Source organism: Lutzomyia longipalpis, chromosome 3 (assembly GCF_024334085.1).
Source record: "Lutzomyia longipalpis isolate SR_M1_2022 chromosome 3, ASM2433408v1".
Taxonomy (NCBI): domain Eukaryota; kingdom Metazoa; phylum Arthropoda; class Insecta; order Diptera; family Psychodidae; genus Lutzomyia; species Lutzomyia longipalpis.
In genome coordinates, this window is record NC_074709.1 from 20,760,056 (window position 1) to 20,779,876 (window position 19,821).

General features: G+C 41.0%; 2 protein-coding genes across 2 annotated transcripts in view; both read right to left on the reverse strand.

The window, feature by feature from the left end:
• LOC129792688 (ARL14 effector protein-like) overlaps nucleotides 1–19,821 on the reverse strand; it is a 693,823-nt gene that overhangs the window by 441,511 nt on the left and 232,491 nt on the right. The gene's annotated exons all lie outside the window — the stretch shown is intronic.
• The window catches only part of LOC129792552 (protocadherin-like wing polarity protein stan), a 54,805-nt gene continuing 36,374 nt past the window's right edge, over nucleotides 1,391–19,821 (reverse strand). Inside the window, exons 2-8 of the mRNA XM_055831686.1 lie at nucleotides 17,539–18,977; nucleotides 15,714–16,213; nucleotides 8,224–14,812; nucleotides 7,937–8,157; nucleotides 6,323–7,850; nucleotides 5,989–6,257; nucleotides 1,391–2,899 (exon numbers count right to left, since the gene is read on the reverse strand). Coding sequence (XP_055687661.1) covers nucleotides 2,866–2,899; nucleotides 5,989–6,257; nucleotides 6,323–7,850; nucleotides 7,937–8,157; nucleotides 8,224–14,812; nucleotides 15,714–16,213; nucleotides 17,539–18,906 — 10,509 coding nt within the window. The 5' untranslated portion in view covers nucleotides 18,907–18,977 and the 3' untranslated portion in view covers nucleotides 1,391–2,865. The remainder of the gene's footprint in view (nucleotides 2,900–5,988; nucleotides 6,258–6,322; nucleotides 7,851–7,936; nucleotides 8,158–8,223; nucleotides 14,813–15,713; nucleotides 16,214–17,538; nucleotides 18,978–19,821) is intronic.

Here is a 19,821-nt window from a genome sequence, read left to right on the forward strand (position 1 = left end):
AAATAAAAGATTTTTAACAGAATCAATCTCAATGATTCAATAAAACTAAATCGGTTAGTGTTTTGAAAATGTTTTGAAAGTGTCTGAATGTTATTCTAAATCTTCAGAATCTTCTACTTTTCCCAAATAACTATTCCAATTTAAAGTTTACTCTAAACGTGACTTCGAAGTTCTCTAATTTCCATAAATTTCTCCAAAATACCCTTCAGGCAGGATAAGATTAGAAAGAACTTTCATGACAAAGACAAGAAAGATAAAATCTTTGAAACAATTTTTTGTTGACTATTTTAAGTTAGCTAATAGCCGAAACTTTATTATACGAATAAGACTCCCCAGCCACACATAGTATCGGGCTGGTGGTTTAATTTGATAAGATTCTCTGCGATAGCGTTGGCTTGCAAAAAATCCTGGATAGATTTTATTTCCGTCCATACAAAAAATTTGGCAAAAGAATTCATGTTAATTGGGAAGGCACGAAGTATTTGGGATAAGTCATTTTCCAAAAACATTTAAGTAGTTTTGCGACGGAATAGAGCGCCATTGGAGATATAATGACCAGTAAGGTAAGATTTGATAGGTATGCGTTTTTTTGTGGATTTATGTAGAAATAGGACAATTCTTCCGGTGGCTTTGGCCAAAATTAAAAGGATGCGTTTGGATTGTTGATCCACCATCTCCTTGGCTAAAGCTACCGGAAGGATTGTCCTATTCATAAATAAAAGATTTTCATGAGATCCCGCAGAAAAAAACGTAAGATCAATCCAAACATTTAAGAAGGAAAGTACTTAGAAGATAATAACTCAAAAGATGATAAGTTTTCGACCTTAACGAAAAAGAAGACTATACAAATTACCAATCGTTCTCAAATGGTTAAACAAAATTTAGCCAACGCAACGATCGATGCCGTGATCTTTAAACTACAAGCTAACAAATTTCTAGTTCATTGCAAAACGATTTGTTTCGATGATCCAATATGCCATTTTATAAATGTGGCAACACTGCAGAAAAGCCAGAAAAGTTTGATACCCCATGCAGTTTTTGCCTTAAATTAGAAGAAATTAAAAATTACTAATTTGCCATTGAAATTAACTAAATAAAACTACTACATATTTCTAATTTTCATTTATTGTAATGTATTGGAGGTAGTCAAAATCATAGAATTGATTTGGAACCTTTTATTTTATTGAACAACGCAATGGAGGCGCTTGGTACCGGGTTTTTCAAACCCAATTTGTTGATATTTTTTTAAGGAAGCTGTGTTTACGCTCTTGTAGCATTCATGTGGCAGACATCAAACAGCTGATCCATCATATCTGAAATATCTTCGTAAAAGAATCTTCAAACAAAAGTTCGGAAAAGAAACCCAAAAAACAATGAGAAATTCTTTTTGTTGGGAAATTGTTTAAATGTTTTATTTGTGTATATATAATATACAAATATAAATCACAATTTAATATTCTTTCCATCTCAATTCATTGGGGGAATTACTACGACATTGTGTTCTTAAATATGATTTTCTTCTCTTTCTCTTCTTCTTTTTTTCTCACCAAATAAATCTCATGCACTGTTAGTTTCCTCAATTTTTTTTTTACATTTTCAGAGGAAATTCATTCAGAATGAATTTTGAAAAATGAAAAAGAAGAATTTCCTTTTGAGGAAATTCTTTTGACGAAAAATGGAAAAAAAACCGTACATTGCACAGAAGGAGTATAGGAAATTAAATAACATACACATCTTATGAATACTGTCGGAGGGGGCGGGGGAAAGCTTTCCTTTCTTGTGGTGTTTTATATGTATAAAAGAGTATTCTTTCTAAATAACTTATTCAATACATTTTTCCCTATACAAGATATCCCAGACACGCAGAAAGGATTTGTTTGCAATTTTTCAATGAAATTTTTGAAAGTTTTAAAGGAAAATTTCTTTAAAAAATACAGAAGTTGGGCTTTTTCGAAGGAAGAATCAGAGCTTAAAATTCTAAATTCTAATTTCGTGAATTTTTAAACAAAATAAGACAAATTTTTAAAGCAAATAAAAACATTAAACACTCCCTGGGATATCTTGACTTTTCCTACACATCCATTCGTCAACTAAACACGAGGCACTCGCTCTTTCCGCCTTTTATATATCATTTTATTGATCCGCATGAATAAAGGAACATCCAGGAATGTCTCCTCTATATCCTCTTGCTTTCTATACAAATCTCATATTATAAAAGCTAAAAATCTCGGGGGGAATGTTGTGAAAGAAGCATTTTTGATATAAATATTACTTTGCGTAAGAATTTAAAAAAGTTACAAATATTTGGAAATTTTTTTTGATAAAGTCTTCAGAAAGATTTTACATTGAATTGTCTGAGCAATTTCGACTATTATTAGAAATATTTTTTCTCCTTAAACTAAATCCATTCAGTTTTTAAGTCCTTTTCTCTAAAATTCTATTAAGGAAGAATTTTTCTTTTCGACATTGTCACACACGCCTTATAACACGGAGGGGGTCCTTAAATGCAGTCAGTACATGATTTATTTACACATCTCTTAAATTAATCTACTTATTTCAATTAAATTTCATCTTAAATTCATCTAAATAAAATGGCAATTTGACATAAAAAATTCACCTTAAGTTACACATTTAATAAAACAAGAATTACTTTGTAAAAATTTTAAAAAATTAAAAAAAAATGCTTTTAAACAGTCAAATGGCTTTTGAGAGAATTTTTTTTCACGTTCTTGCCCACTTTGTACCCATTGTTCTCGTCATTAAATAAAATGTTTCTACGTGACACTTTATTAAAATTCTCTCTGACAATGTTTGCAATTAAACAGTCCTTTAGAAGTTAATTAATTTAATGCTCATTTATGGTCATCAAACTGTTGTCTCAGCATCATCAGTAGCCATCCTGGAGTGTTGCAAAAAAAAACATTGATGGAGAGAGAAAACACATTAGCTTTTTCATCTTAATATATAAAGCTGAAAATGTTTGTCTGTCTGTCTGTGGCACATGAACTCCTCCGAAACGGCTGGGCCGATCTTGATGAAATTTGGTATGGGGTTAGAGGGGGTCAATACGAGTTGCAAGCGCTATATGGGATTCCGCCCCAACCCCCCTTTATAGCGCCCCCACAGAAAAACTGATTTTTCCCATTTTCTACCTGCTGGAAGGGTCCGATAACCGGATTTTTTTATTTTAAAATTTTTTTCGGGGTACCGTATTATTCATCCCTCTTACTAATATACGCCCCCTTTTATAGTTTAAAATGGAGTTTGCTCACACGTGATTGGGGGCTCGGGTTGACTAGTCACAAATAAAAAGCTCACAAAAACTCACAAAAGCACAGAAAAAGTTTATTTAAAAGGACTTCCTCCCCCATGTGCATTATATTCGTCCCAGGAGTGCGTAAATTACCGAGGAGAGGTCCCTTTGAAAGCTCAATTTTGCCTGAAACCATTAAACCATGCGGAGGAATCATGCATTTCCCAACGACGCGAAAATGAGCGTGAGATGAATAAATTAACAAATTTTGAAAGCAAATTACAAGGAATTTAGGGATTTAAGCACACAAACAGGCACACACATTATCCCTCCCACCGCATGGCAGGAGGGGAGGCAAAACCATCACCCACCTCAGACCTACGTCGACGGGGTTGCAGCATTTGATGTGATTTTAGTTTTGTGTCCCCAGCACAGACATGTTAATAAGTTTGTAATTTTGTTTGGTCGAGAAGGAAGAAAGGACAAAACATTTAATTTAAATTTTCTTTAGCCTTGTCCAGCACCATCTGTTTGTAACACAGGAAGTATACAATTAGAGAAATGTTAGACAGCAAACGTATCAAATACAGGTCTTTTTGAACTAAAAGCAAACATACAGATCCATGCGAGAAATGTTGACGCATCATGAAAATTTGTCTACTTAGCTTAGGATTTAAAGAAATTTTTGGTATATTTTCTAAATTCTTGAAGTTAGAACCATGAAAATCGGAACAAAAATTCTCAAAATAAAGGGCCCTATAGTGAAAGAAAAAATATGCTAAAAGTAAGAATTATTTTTTTCTTCTTGCTTTTTTTGTCCAATAAAGACATTAAGAAATTCCCAAAGCTTTCAACACAATCCAAGTTTTTCTTAGGGAGTAGTTAGTGTCTTTATTGGACAAAAGATACTTTACTTGATGACAAATTTTCTTAAAACTGCTAATTTTCATTATATTATTGAAAAATCTACAGGCACAAAAATGTTTGATGATAAAGCAATCTCCAAAACTTAATTTTAAAACCGAATTCCCCAACAGATTTCAACGACAAAAAGTCAATTTGGTAGACAACATTTTTCATGAATCTACCATTACTTCAGTAGATTTTTATGCAGATTATAAAACATTGGTGGAGCTTTACCAATATGATATTACACAACAGAAGATTGGTGTAAGAAAAAAAATCATTTCAATCGTAGGTTTTTCTTGACAGAGTTTGATGTAGTAGAGAATTTATAGGAGTTTTATACCTCCTTCCGTTATTTGAACTCGCACCCTTTACTTGACGTCCCCGGAAGGAGGTATAGAATTCCTATAAATTGTCTGAAAAGTTTGGTTCGAATGGGCGAAAGGAAGAAGAATGGGAGACGTAAAGGAAAGGGAGAGATCCAATGATACCGCTGCCATCGATGGGGCTCCCATTATGCCTATGCGTGCCCTTTGAAGAAAAAACCTCGGCCCCAGCCTGAGGTTCCCGCCGAAAAAATCGTGAAAGGGACAGCTCCTGGAAGGGAGATCATGGCGACAGAGTCGGAAGCCCCTCAGCTACACAGGGTTTCAGATAAGCCATTAGAAACGATGCCGTGGGACCCCGAGCTGGAGTCCCTTCTCCTAACCGAAAGCCCGGAGGAGGCTCGGGTGGAGTTAAACTTGGAGCTGGCGGAGAGGCTATTAGAAATGGAGCCCCAGTAGATGAATTAACATTAATAAATCTATCGTATTTTGTATGAGGATGCGAATAATTAAAATCCTCTCCAATTATAAAATCTAATTATTCACAAGGTCAAAACAGAACATAAAATTTATTATTACGCTTTGTTGTTGAGGAAAAAACGTTTAAATTCAAATTTTGCCTTTGCAGGGAGGAAAAAGAAGTAGGAAGCAGAAAGATTAAATTGGCGAGAAGAGAATGTGAGAAAATTGAGCACGAGGAATAAAAGTATGCAAAGAGTCTTTTTTTTTTTAGAACATTCGCTGGTCCTGCGTTTGAATTAATGACCCATGGATTTCGTAAACATGAAAACACTCCGTCTGCTCGAAATCGAGGCAGAGGAAAAACGACTCCAGCTAGAAATTAAAATGGAATCATGGGAAAAAGTGGGGACGGAGCCCAAAGTCTTGGACTAAATTGGAAAATCTAGTTCATGGAACTTTCTATGTTTCAAGCTCTTGTCGTATTCTGCGATCAAAAAATCATTGAAATCGATGAAATTTCAGAAAAAAATTCTTGAAATTTCAACGATTTTTTGGTGGCAGAATACGACCCAATGGGGATAAATCAGTGTCTCCAAAAAATGCTTTTGCGAAAAATATACTTAAAAATTATTTCTTCTGTGAAGAAAATTGGGTTTTCTTGTAAAATTCTATCTTAGATAAGAGCTGGAAATTACCAATCCCGGCAGCCTTCTTTTTAGGAATTGTATTGCACGATTCTTTGAGCCGGAATAGCCTTATTGTCTGATTAAAAATTGTACAGGAAGGAAGAAGGGTGGGAATTCACAATAGGGCCAATTCAACAAATATAACTTAAGAAGAAAATAAAATCTCCCAACTGTGAGTCAACATTTCTCGCATGGATCTGTATTTTTTCGTATATGGAAAAGAAACTTGAGAAGAAGAACAAACAATGGAATCAATCTCCATCTACGAAAACACAGAATTGAAAGAATGAAAGGCGAGTACTACTTTAGTAAACAAAGAGGATGATACGGAAAATAGGATGTTCTTGGCACTTACTCGCTCGTATCTGTGATGCTCGTGAGTGGGGCAAGCGGCTGCATTGGGGCCACGGAGACACCTGTGGGTGGGGAGGAGGCTCTCGACCCATGACGGGACGACAATCTACTCGATGGCAAAACGCCAGGATTGTTGATGTCATTGACACCGTGCAGGCGATTCACGGTGCACGTGGAGTGGTCCTCTTCAGCATTAAAGGGAAATTTGTATGAGTTCTTGTCTGATGTCTCCGACATGCGGTCTGAATGGTAGTCCACAGGTCGTTGCTGCTAAAAACAAATAAAAATTTTGAATTTTTAAAGAATTAAAATTGATTTTTATTAAATTGTTTCACCTGGTAATCATTCTTAAGCATTGAATGAACACTCTGCATTGATTCCCCGTAGAGAGGAGGAGACTTTAGGGTGTAGTGAGTCTCCCGGGGGCTGTACAGTTCTGCTGCAATGTGCTCCTTGGACATGTAGGGCGACCCAGTCTGACTACCGAGGTACCCATGTGTGCGTTCATGGAGAAATGGTGGATTCTCATGATGATTGTGATAGGGTCGAATGTGATTGACAATCTGTGTCGATTCGTAGTCCTCACTCCCAGACGCATAGGGCATCTTATTCTGCATATAGGCACCCGTATCGTAGTCCCCGTAGTTATCCTGGTAGTCCTTCTTGCGCCCATAGAGACTCTCTCTGTCCATTTCGTACTTATATCGCTCATTGTCGTACATTTGCCCATCAACGGTTGTCTGCAAATTGTAGTTCTCCGCGATGTTTTCCAGGATCGATGGTGGCATGTTCATCTTGCTGTGCGGATGGAGGTAGGATGTATCGGTGAGATCGGGATTTGGCAGTGGATTTGGTGAATTAGCTTTATGCGGATGAACTTCATTGTCCGATCCCGTGTCCTGGGACCATCGTCCTGCATTCGTGGGCGTTGGGAGGTAGGATTCGGGCACCTGGCTTGACCATCGTGGAGCATACATTGTTGGCTTCAAGCTGGGGAAGAGCTGAGGGCTCTGAACAACATTCAGCTCAGGTGGAGTGGATGCTGTTACGTGCTCCGTAATGTTGGGAAGGTATGGCGTTGCACCGACGCCCCCACTTCGATGGGAATTGGTTGTATTGCCACCCACGCGGGATTCCTCCTCATCACTCGAGTGACTCGAAGCGAGATCCAAACTACGACCATCTGTGTCAGATCCTGAATCGGAATCCTTTCGCCGGCGATACTTCTCCTCTTTCGGGCGTCCTTCGTAGCCCCTCATGTACGAGGGAACGTCGGAATTGTAGTTGGATGTTGATGTTGACGTATGCCTCAGCTGCCCATCACTCCTGTAGGGGCTTGAGCTTGTCTTTGCTGTACTCCTTGATGTTGTTGACGAAGCACTTATCCCGATATTCCTGCGTGTTGACTCATATGTCCCAGCAAGGAAGCCCCCGGGACTACGTGGGTTGACATTCTGTGAACTACTGCTGACCACAAGAGAAGAATCCAATAGCGGCACCTTCCGCCCCATGCACCGCAAAAAAGTACGATGGAGATTCTCCCGGACTCTCTTGTTAATGATGCAGTACCCAATGAGGCAGAAGATTGCATGCAGGAAGACCACAACGCACAGAAGGACGTTGAGAAGTTGAGAATTCTCTGAAGCTGACAGTACAGCAAGTACCCACATCACCCCCATTAGGGGAAGAGAAACAACAGACAACCACAGAAGTGTCCGCAAATTCCCAAATCCAAGAACATGGTCCTTAAGTGTGAAGGCTGCTTTCACCGATACAAAGAGTATGAGGAGATTGAGGACAGACATGCCAGCAATTGGTCCAACTAGCCACCAAACAACTGCTTCGTAAATTGATAACCAGCAACTGTTGCAAAAAAAAATGAAAAAAGAAAATTTTTAAGCTGAAAATTCTCTTTTTTAAAAGATATTTCCCGGAGAACTTTTACTTACAACAAACTGTTGCCGTATTCATGAGCCCTTACGCCCACGGAGAGCCCAACGAGGATGGCAGGAGCTCCATAGCCGAGAGAAAAGTAGAATCCCATTGGTCCGTGATTGATGTCCCGCATTTCCGTCAACATCCTGTACAGATGAATACAGTCAACCGTTGTCCAGGCAAAAGCAGCCAACCAGGCGTAATGAAGGCTGATTGCAATCAACTTGCAGGGAAACTGAAAGAAAAGGAGCCGAAATGCTTAATCCTTGAAGGAAGCTTGAATTTCCTCAAAGCTTCTTACCTCATTGTTCAGCAAATCCTTTCGAGCTTGCATCGTGACAAAGTACAGAAGTTCCGCCACAAAAACACAAAGCACCAGATTCTGATGAATTGTATTGGAGTTTGTCTGCATGCCACGCAGCAGGGCCAGGGCAATGAGAACAGCAAGAAGGATTGGCAGTGAAATCATGAAAGCCGAATAGGAGGAAATCTGTACGAGGAGTGATGGTTCAGGCACATCTTCCGGATCAATAACATCCACAAGAACAGCGTAGTTGGAGACATGTGTACAGGAGCAATTAATGAGCAGCGTGGACGTATCCGTGATCATTTCATAGTCTGGGATCTCCGTTTGACATCCAATACGTGTCCAGGAATTTGTGAAGCTATTCCAACGAACGCATTGTGGATTACTTCGAATCCCAAAGCGACTCTTCTCGATATTCAGCCACATTTGGATCTTGATCGGTTGCAGGAGATGTGGAGATCCGAGGGAGCGGTAGATGAGACTATTGGCCACCTCACTTGTGGACTCATTCCCTTCATGTGGAAGTTCTCGTTTAAAGATTCGTCTCCTGTCTTCGTAGATTGCTTCATTTTCCCCATGAACTGATTCCGGGAGTCGCTTATCGGGCTTCTCCAGGGCAAATGGTGATTCACTGGGCGTATGCAAACGGACTTCCGGAATATTCTCAAGATTGGGAATGGTGTCATCCAGATCATGCGCCATTATGCGGATTTCTTCATTGAGTTTAGGCACCTCCTCACGGTGTGTCTCCATCAGTTCAATATCATTGGAGGGAATCTTGATGCTATCATCTAAATCAGTCTTCTCATTTCTTCGTCCAGATTCCTTTCCGTCCTTTGTGCTGGGAACAAGGATGGCAAGCGAAAGGATCGGACTGGCAATTTGGACATCAACACCCCAGCGACGTGTGACGGTGTCATCGAAATTATCCGGGAAGAGCTCCCCAGCATCCTTGTACTGTGCATAGGATACAATAGCTCGATACTCCGACATAGAATGCGTTATCTCGTCCTTTCCCGGTGGTGCAATTCCCAGCATATCCAGAGGAATTTGAATTTTGGAATGTTTATCGAATTTTGACTTATCCTGAATGTAGTTGTTGTACTTCGGGAACGACAGGATGGGGATCTTCTGTCGCGATGAGTGCTGCAGGAAGGAACTCGTATCCGGAAGGACAACACTCTCCGTTGTAAATTGATTCTTCGTCACCTGCTTCTTGTGGTATTCACTCAGCTGCTGCGGTTCGTACCCAAAGAGTGATTCAGCCGTTACAATATCCAAACCCAGGACCATATTTTGCTGAACAATCTCAAAGGGATTTGTGTAGGTATCATGCTGAGATCTAGCAAGGACAACCATGTACTTGTTGAAGGCATCAATAAGATCATTAGGCCCTCTCATAGTTAGGCTTGTTAGCTTCTTCCATTCATTGCTGTACTTCTGATCAAGGATAACACTGGCGCATGAAACTAGATTCCTTATAAAGTCCTTATCCTGGCTGTGACTCAAATTCAGACCACTTTGCATCATCTCGTAGTTGATGAGCTCATGCAGAATCCCTTCGGTTACAAGAATATCAGCTCCATACAGGCGATCGTGGAAGAATCTAAACTCCTGCGTGAGGTAATCCATCTCAAAATTATCACTCCAAATATCCTCTTTGGGTAGAAGCGACGTCTCCACAGCGTAGGAGTTTACCGAGAGATTTTGCGATGTTTTCCCACCACTGGACATGCCCACAATTTCACAGGCTTGCTGCAGATTCGACGCCATCTTCACGGCTACAAAAGAGTTCAATGCTAGCTCTTCCTTCTCCATCTGCGACAATTGCCTTCTGAGCTCAATAAATGGTTCTGATGTGCAGTTGAACATATCCGGATGACTCCATCCTTTCGAATCGCATACCCGGAAACCTTTTCCCCTAGCTGGGGAAGGACAATTCTCCGTTGCTGTATGCCCAATTGGTGTCCTTGGCCACCAAAGCCCCGCTGAGAAAGATCTCGGGCATGCATCGTAGACAACTTCACAACCATTCAGCGTTACTTCGGCGTAAGGATTGGAGCATGAATCACATCTCCTTCCAATAACACCCTCCCTGCATTCGCATTGTCCTGTAAGGCGATTGCAGGATCCACTGTAGGATCCAATTGAGTAGCAATCACACGGAAGGCAGGCTGTTTCATTAACGGGTTGATAGTGATTCTCCTTGCAGTAGCATTGTCCTGTGGTCTTGTTGCAATCAGGATGGTAGCCTTGTTTGAGATTGCAGCGACACGGGCCGCAACCGCGTTCTCCCCACCATCCACCAGGACATGGTTGCTGTATCTGTAGCTCACAGTACTCCCCATGGCTGAATGTGGAATTACATTCACAGTGATAACTCTTCCGGTCTTGCCCGTCGACGCGACATATTCCCGAACTACAGGGCTTAACTGTGCAAACAGGAGCACACTCACTGCCAACATAGCTTGGCAAACATTCACAATGAGCTTCATCCCAGCTTGTAACACAAACCGAGTGATCTGGACAAGAATCTGGGCATTGAGCTGCTGATGCGCATCCATCAATTACATTCTCCCGCATTGTGGGTCTATTGAGAACGGATTGTGGTCCTCCAATCCTCACATCCTGAATGCATCCTTCGTAGTAGCCGAAATTTGCCAAGCTCGGAGTTACTCCATCAGGTCCACCAATAATGATTTTCCCAACGTAGAGTCCTTGAATTTTCTGAGACATCGGCACAACGCCCGTTCTCTGACCATAATCAATTGACAGAGATATCTCCATTCCAAGCCACTTAATCTCAATCCTGTGCCATTTTCCGTCAGAAAGTGTTACTCCAGACAGGAACATAGGTTCACCGTTGTAGATGTAGTGCAGGATGCCTTCCTTGAGACTAACAATGGCTGAACTATTCTGTCCAACTTGGATTTGCATGAGGAAAGCATCTCGTTGATGTGTTCGAATTGACAGAGCTGTAAGCCAGGGCAGCTGAATCGGTCGAAGAAGAGGGTTGAAGCTCAGCACACCGTCTCCTGCAAATCTCCACGGCGGTGGAACTGATTCCTGACAAGCATTGCCGGTAAATCCTTCAGGACATTCACACAAATGAATTCCCCACCCTTCATGGCACGTTGCTCCATTGAAGCAAGGCTCTGAAGCACACGAAGGGGCCTTCTGAGGGCATCCTGCAACAGTTCCATTGTCAGCCACGTACGAATTGAGATCCACAAATTTCCTATCAATGTAGAAGTCTGAGATGCATCCGATGTAGTCATGCGATTGAATTTGGAAGTGCGCAGGAATCCTTGGGAGTCCTCCTACCTGCAGAGGTCCAGTTAAATCCAAAAATCTATGGCAGGACTCTGTTAAAGACGTACAACGCTTGTCAAGTTTGAGTGTAGTCTGATTTGCACAGTTCCAACGATTTCCCAGATTCCCCCCGAGAGCCAGGGCTGTATCACAGTCATCCAGAGCGAGGGTAACAGTTCTGTTAAAATAGATTACTTCTACTGTGTGCCATTGACCATCAGACACCTTCTCTTCCCTGTTAACTGTTACACTCTCAACGGAATCTCCGAGTGAGAATGAGAAGACAACGTTTCCTGACAAAATCTCAAGAGCTATAAAATCATGAAGCTCATTATACCTGCCATTGTAGAGAAGCAGACCATTTTCGTGAACTGTTGCGAATTTGAGCTTCAACGTAAATCTATGTCTCTGCTTGAGGCTATTGAAAGTCAGGAATGAATTTTTGGAGAAGGATCTGGACTTTAGTTCACAAGTTGAGGTGTACGGAGGATGATGAGGACTGATGTTGCCGTAGATGCACGAGAAACCTCCTTCGCAGACTTCCGTTGTACACGGAGGCAGGGATTTGACGTCAACACCGCAATCTGGGCCAGTATAGTCGTCCGTACAGACGCACGTGTAGCCTCCTTCACGCCTCACGCAAGTTCCTCCATTTTTGCATGGATCCGAGTAGCAGAGATCGACTTCTGTGTCACAGAGGTAATGTTCGCGACTTCCAGTAAAGCCTTCAGGGCAGCGACATGCAAACGTATTGACGGGATATATGGGCCTAAACAGGACGGTGTCTGAATGTATGAAGCCTGATGCATTCCCAAACTTGAGTACAGTTAAGCACTCTTCGTAGTTAAGACATGGTTCTCGTACGCAAATATTATCATCAAATGGAAGCACGTGAACTGTTGCTAGCCGTGCCAAGATAGCTCTATTGAGATAAACCCTCTCCTGAAGGTACTGCGGTGAGTAAAACTCTTCATGCGAGAGATCTGGACGTCTAGCTGAGAAGCTAACATTTAGAATTCTAGCGCTCACGTCTGTATCATCTTGAATTGAGAAAATGAAGATATTCTCCTTCGGACAGGGAATTATTGCTGCAAGTCCATCAAGGAAGAAATTGAGCAAAGGCGAAAGGAAAGCCTCTTCCGTCATCTCATCGAGTCTTACAGTCACTGAATTGAAGAGCATATCCTCAGTAATTAGTCGTACAACAAGTTGCATTATTGCTTTAGCTTCATTGATCCCGTCTGTTACGGAAACCTCCATTGTTGCAAACTTAGGCACGTTCGTATTGAGCTGAGGGCTCAAAGTCAATGCACCCGTTGATGAATTCAGTCTTACGAGGTTTGCATTGTTCCCCGAAAGGATCTTATAGTTCAACTTGTCTGTGACATCAGCATCAAAAGCTGGAATTCGCCCAAATTCCCCAGCAGGGAAGCAATCTCGGAAATTGTTGAAGATAACTTGGAAGTCCTTTAATACCGGAGCATTGTCATTGACATCTGTTACGAGGATTTCAACGTGAACATCATTGCGCAAAGGAGGACTTGCAGCTCGAATAACAAGCTCAAACTTCTTCCTGGGAGATTCATAGTCTAGTTCCGTGAGGGTGACCAGCTGAGCTCTTTCAGATCCCGGACGAACAACGAGATTGAAGAAGTTAGAGTCGTCTCCACCTATAATGGAGTACTGAACAAGAGCATTGACTCCTTCATCGGGATCATGAGCGTGAATTTCTCCAACAACAGATCCAACAGGAGAGTTTTCAGCAACGTACAACGTGATCTTGTCGGATTCAAATGTCGGCGGGGAATCGTTGATATCTTCCAGTCTGACTTGTACTTCAACAGAACTACTAAGAGCAGGCGTTCCACGATCAACAGCAATGGCAGTGAGATGATAAACTGGAACACTTTCTCTGTCGAGTCCTTTATTCGTTCTAATAATCCCTGACGTAGGATCAACCACAAATGATCCGTCTTCTTTGTCTTTGTCACTCAGAGCATATTTTATGCGACCGTTTATCCCCTGATCTAGGTCTGTTGCAGCAATCTGAATAACAGACGTTCCAATTAGGGCATCTTCAGGAATTGAAGCCTGATAGACGGGAACTTTGAACACAGGAGGATTGTCATTAACGTCCGTAACTGTTATCTCAACATCTGTTGTGTCACTTAATGACGGATTTCCTCCATCTTTTGCCGTTACCGTGAGCAGGTACCCGCTGATTGTCTCCCGATCGAGTGGAGCATTCGTAACAATGGCTCCTGTTTGGGGATTAACATTGAAGGGCTCCGATGCACCCAAACCATTAACAGTCTCATCGTTTAGTGTGTAAGTGATCTGAGCATTAATCCCTACATCACTGTCTGTAGCTGAAACAACCAGCACCGTAGTCCCAACTGGAGCATCTTCAAACACCGAAGCCGTATACGGAGCATTCTCAAACACAGGAGCAAAATTATTAGCATCTGTAATGTTGACGTTAACTGTGGCTGTGTCGGTTCTTCCTCCTGAATCAGTGGCTGTTACCGTGAGAACAAATCGACGTTCCTGCTTGTAGTCAAGGGGTTGGGCAATTGTTATCAAACCCCTTCCATTTTGACTTGTTATAGCAAAACGTCCTCTTGTATTCCCTGATGAGAGTTCGTAGTGCAGCCTGGAATCTTCATCAGGATCCGTTGCAGTAACCGTCGTTACTGGAGTTCCCAACGGCTGATCCTCTCCAATTGTTGCTTCGTAGTACTTTGGACTGAATACCGGATCGTTGTCATTGACATCCTGAATAGTCACAACAACGGATGTACTGGCTGATTTTGGTGGTACTCCCCCGTCCATTGCAACAACTTGGAAGCTATACCGCGACTGATCTTCCCTGTCAAGTGGCCGAATTGTGTGAACCCAGCCTGTTCGGGGATCCACAGCAAGAGGGAAGTTGTCCTCCCTCTCGAGAATATTGTACGTTATTTCGGCATTCTGACCTTCGTCAGAGTCATACGCCTGCACGCGTACAATGTTGTAGCCAACGGGAACACTCTCGAGGACTGCCTCCTGAAACTGCGATGTGTAGAAACGTGGAGCGTTGTCATTGGCATCGAGAACGTTCACCAGCAATTGCGTTGTGTTGCTCCGTGAAGGACTTCCACCGTCCTGGGCACGTATAACCAGCCTGTAGCTTCGAACGTTCTCATAGTCAAGCGGCTTGACGAGCGTCACATCCCCGCTCAGGGAATCAATTGAGAACTGGGACTGTGTATTGCCACCAATAATAGCGTACCTGGAAGGGGAAGAATTCTTTAATTTTGTTGCTTTTCTAAGGAATTAGAAAGATGCTGGTTCAATAGATAGAACGCTTTAATCTTAAGAAAAAGGTTGTGGATTCGAGGAGAGAACTAAAAGATTTTTTGTTCCTTTCTGTCCTTTCTGTTAATTTCATTTGATCAGACACTCTTTAAATAAAAAAGAGTCCTTACGTTGTTTTTTCGAAAGCCCCTTACTACTTTTCCGAAAGGAATTTACTCGTTAGAAAAAATCATAAGAAATTGAGGTCGTTGAGAAATATGTAGACAAAGAAATCGAATAAAGATACAAATAGAAAGACGCGATATAATAGTAAGATAATTAACCCTTTTGCGTTCTTTGGGTCACACGTTGGGCCAATAGTGAAACATTTTATTTTCCCAAGAAGAGGCCAAAGAAATCGGTCTGATTGAGAAATATCTTTTGAGACCTTTGAGAGCATCAATAAATAAAATGCAATGAAAAGATTTAATAGTTCTCGTGAACGTCAAAGGGTTAAAAAGTAATACAAAACCGTTTGAGAAAGATAAAATTGAATTCAGAACATTTTCAAAAAGTAATTAAAAGTCACAGATGATGCTCAATGTTAATCCCCAGAACATTGAGTAGAATATATCGATTTGCAATCGATTAGCTTTTATCATGTTTCATTAACATAAATTAGCATAAACGGAAAAATAATACTCTCTGCACACGACTAGCATGATTGAGCAATAAGAACGCAACAAACCGTTAGGGATGTCACGTAAAATGGTGCGCATAAGATTAAAAAGAAGAGGATGATGCGCATGGTGTCGAAAAAGAGCAAGAAATTGAGTGTTAATCAATGTTTGAGAACAACTTGGAGAGCTGCCCAAGATATATACGTTTAAACTCACCTGATCGCCGCATTATTGCCCTGATCAGCATCGGTGGCTTTGATGTGAGCCACGACGTTGTTGTCGCCCCATTGATCTTCACTCACTTGGATCGTGTAGGTTCTCTCGCTGAATTGCGGATAGTTGTCATTGTCATCGAGCACCTTCACCACCACCGTCGCCGTGGCGGACTTCCTCTCGCTCTGCGGCGACGCCATGTCCGTGGCGCTCACGATGAGCGTGTACACTTCCGCTGTTTCGCGATCCAGTGCACTCCGTGTGGAGATTACGCCACTCCGCCCATCAATCCGGAACGTTTGAGCGTCCTGCTCGTGTGTGGTGACCCCACCGCCTGTGACACTCTCAATGGCATACTCAATCTCCGCATTCTTCCCGAAATCCTGATCTGTGGCACGCAGTGTGATGACGGTGGAGCCCACTGTGGCACCTTCGCGGATGGAGGCGTCAAATTGCTCAGCCTCAAACGTGGGAGCGTGATCATTGCAGTCCAGCACATTCACCTGCGCGAAGAGAGAAAAGTTCCCACATTAGGTGGCACCGAAAGAAATTGGGGGAATAGCATAATTTATGGTCTCATTCAAATCATCTCTTCGCGGTCACAACCTCAAATCCAAAAAGTGATGGTCAATGGTTTTGAATTACAGCCGAAATGCTAAAAAAAAGCTTGGTGAGAACTCAATCAATTTTATCTCCAAATTTTTGTGAAATTTTAGCTGTTTTTTCATAGTTTTTTTTTAATGAATTTTTCTTTGAAAAAAATTGGGGTAAGATAGTTCAGAGAAATGTTCATTTTGAAAAAAAAAAGATCTATGGCTTTCTTAATCTAAATATTTACAAACATTCCGTTTTATAAGAAATTTTCCCGTGAATTTTAAGGAACAGAAGGCTCATAGAAAAATTCGTTAAATATCTAAAAAAAAAAATAAAGAACTTCAAAATGAAGAACTTTTTCTTAATTTGATTAAGTCAACAAATGCTCAATCATGATTAAGCCAATCAGATTGATCAAGAATTGACCAATTTCAGGTTAAATCTGCCCAGTAAAATGATTGAGCCAACAAATGCTTAATCATAATTGAATCAATCAGATCAATCAATTGAATCAGTTTATCGATTGATCAATTATTGACCAAAAATTTATCAATATAAGGTTAATATTTTTGTTCAATAATTGACTCTATGTGGAGCTACATTGGCTCAATATTGACACTATCAATATTGAATTAATTTTAACTCCATCAATTTTTGACTATGGATTGGTAAAATATTGACAAAATATTGTTCTTCAAATTCTCTTTGATTGGTCATTTCATGCTCAATTATTGATCAATCAATTTTCGCGCAATCATCAGTCAATCAATAAATTTTTGAGCTTTGTCAAAAATAAATTTTAATTAATTCATTAAATGCTGAATTTTCACTTAATCTTTTCTGAATTAGTTTCCATGATTTGAGCATTTATTGTCTATCAATCAAATTGATCAATAATTGAAATTTTATGCAGAACTACGTTGCCTCAATATTGAGCAAATTCTGTTTACTGGGAAGAGTTAACTCGACTAGCAGAAAATCATTTATTTTTCTACTTCATTTTCAGCTTTTTCCATAACTTTTTTTTGGGTTTTCCAACAATTCAGAAAATTTTTATCGAGAAGACAATTCAATCAAAATCGTAAAAGCAAAAGTACTACTTTCTATACTAAATAACGACGTTTCGATAATTTCTATTGCCTTCTTCAGCCACTTTTTACTTCACAAAATGCCGCAAGATTAACTTCCTTAACTTTCTATGAGAGTTTTAATAAAAAAATTCATTAAAGCTTACCTGAAGCGTCGTTGTTCCTGATCGTGGTGGAAAACTATCATCAGTCGCCACAACACGGAAGTAATGGACATCCATGAGTTCCCTATCGAGGCTTGTTGCTGTTGTCACAATTCCCGTCCTTGAGTCCACTTTGAACATTGATTGTGATCGTGAATCCAACAGGGAGACCATTGAGTAGACAACAGGAGAATCCTCTGGATCTCTTGCTCTAACCGTCGTCACAATTGCATTTGGTGGTTGCTCCTCCAGCACAGAGGCAAGGTAGAGAGCCTGCTCAAAGTAGGGACTTTGATTCCTGAGCTCTCTCCGAACACGCTTGGCGATGTCTGTGTCATTGAATTCCTGATGATGGTAGACAATCTTAAGCCTGTGATCGGCATCCACAAGATCCATTCGATTGCACCGAACACTGAGGGTGACAATAACCTTCCACATTGGTTCGAAGATGCAATGATCGCGACTTGCCACAAGATCCCCATTTTGCTGTTCAATTTTGAATCTTTCATCACCAACATCCAGGAAGGTGACCTTGCAGGATTGTTGAATGGATTTGGGAAGGAAGGAGCTGAGGGAGTTGATGAATTGGCTTCTCTTCAGGCAGATCTTGTTCCATTTGTCCGCATTGTGAATGGCATAGGATGCATAAGTCTCGGAAATCCATTGCTTTGCATCGGCAATCTTTCTGTGCATCCTCTGATCGAGACTCTCTTCGAGGTGCCGCCGTTTCCGGTTTATTATCTCATGACGAGCATTATTGGACGCCTGGCTATCGAAGAGGACATCCCCTTCGCGGAATGTTCTGTAGGTTGTTGTATTGGCGTCAGCTGTACGAAACATCCAGGGAAAGTCATTTTTGTAGAAATGAAAATTGTGTCCGAGATATTCGCCGTAGCTCCTGAATTCCTCATCATCGTAGCTTCGTCGTTCCCGGAAGTGATCGTCCTCTTCGAAGGTTCTCCCAAAGAGCTCTTGGCGCCTCTCGTCGTTGCACTCGCGTCCCGAAACAAACACCCTCAATGGGAGGCTGTAGTAGTCAATGCTACGAAGCATATTCGATGTGGAATCCACGTAGAAGGTGAAGAGATTTGGGTAGTAGATCCCATCGCATGAGAGGGACTTCTTGAGGCGAATCTGACCATTTTTGTTATCAACGGCCAGGAGATGATGGACAAAATTGGCACTTCTGTGCGTGTTGATCTTGTAGTGCCGCTCTGAGCCTAATTTGTAGACGGAAGCGTTGAAGATGATCGTTCCGGGTGGTGCCAATTCATCCACAACGACCAGGTATGCAGCTGTGAGATGAATCGCCGTGATCAGGAAGACAATCCCGAGGAGGAAACTTCCACGGTCACATCCCGCTGTCGGCATTCTCGTTCCCTCAAAGAAAATGAACGAGCCGGACCCTCTAACTCCACAGAACAAATATCCTCATGATTTTCCTGCGTTGTGGAAGAAAAAGGGAAAAGCTCTATTAATTACTTTCTTCTTTTTTTTTCCTTCGCGCCATAAAAGTCGGCAGAATTGCGAGAACAAATTTTTAATTATGCAATAAATTTTGTAGCATCATCCCCCAAACCGAGAAAAACCACCTCCTGCTTATGAGCATCTTGGTGTGTACACGTCTTCATTGTGTGCCCCCGCAAAATTGGAATTTCGGGCAGACGTTGCAATTTACGCGACGCTGAGAGGGGGGATTCCAGCTAAAATGGATTGCCATAAATTTCTCCTCATTTAACACAGATCTCAGATATCAAAAATTTTATATCCAACTCATAATATTTATTTTGGTGACAATTTTCTCAGCTCACCAAGAAGAGGAAAAAGACCGGCCGTAACGACGTCTCAAGGGACATAAAATGGACTATTCCCCAAAAGAGAAAAAAATCTCTTTGGATACTTTATGATCACCTCTGGTCATTTTTTGGAAGCTCTCTATGCTGCAAGGAGTTGGGGGAAAAGTTATTGAGTTAAAACTCATTCGACTTTGAGCTGAGTATTTGGGAATGTTTGAAAACTCAAAAGCAAACATGCAGAACTTTTAGTCCAACCGAAACTCTCAAACACTATTAAAAAAAACTTCTGTTAAATTAATTAAAATAAATTGTCAAATATCTTCCTTTTAATGTAATTTTGTCAAAACTTTGGTCATTTTGATTAATTTAATTGGTGAAAAATATTTAATTATACTTTCAGTGAAGAAGAATTTTGACTAATTAAAATGGTGGAAATACTTCGCGAAATGTAATTTTACAAATTCATACTATCAATTTTACTAATGTACTT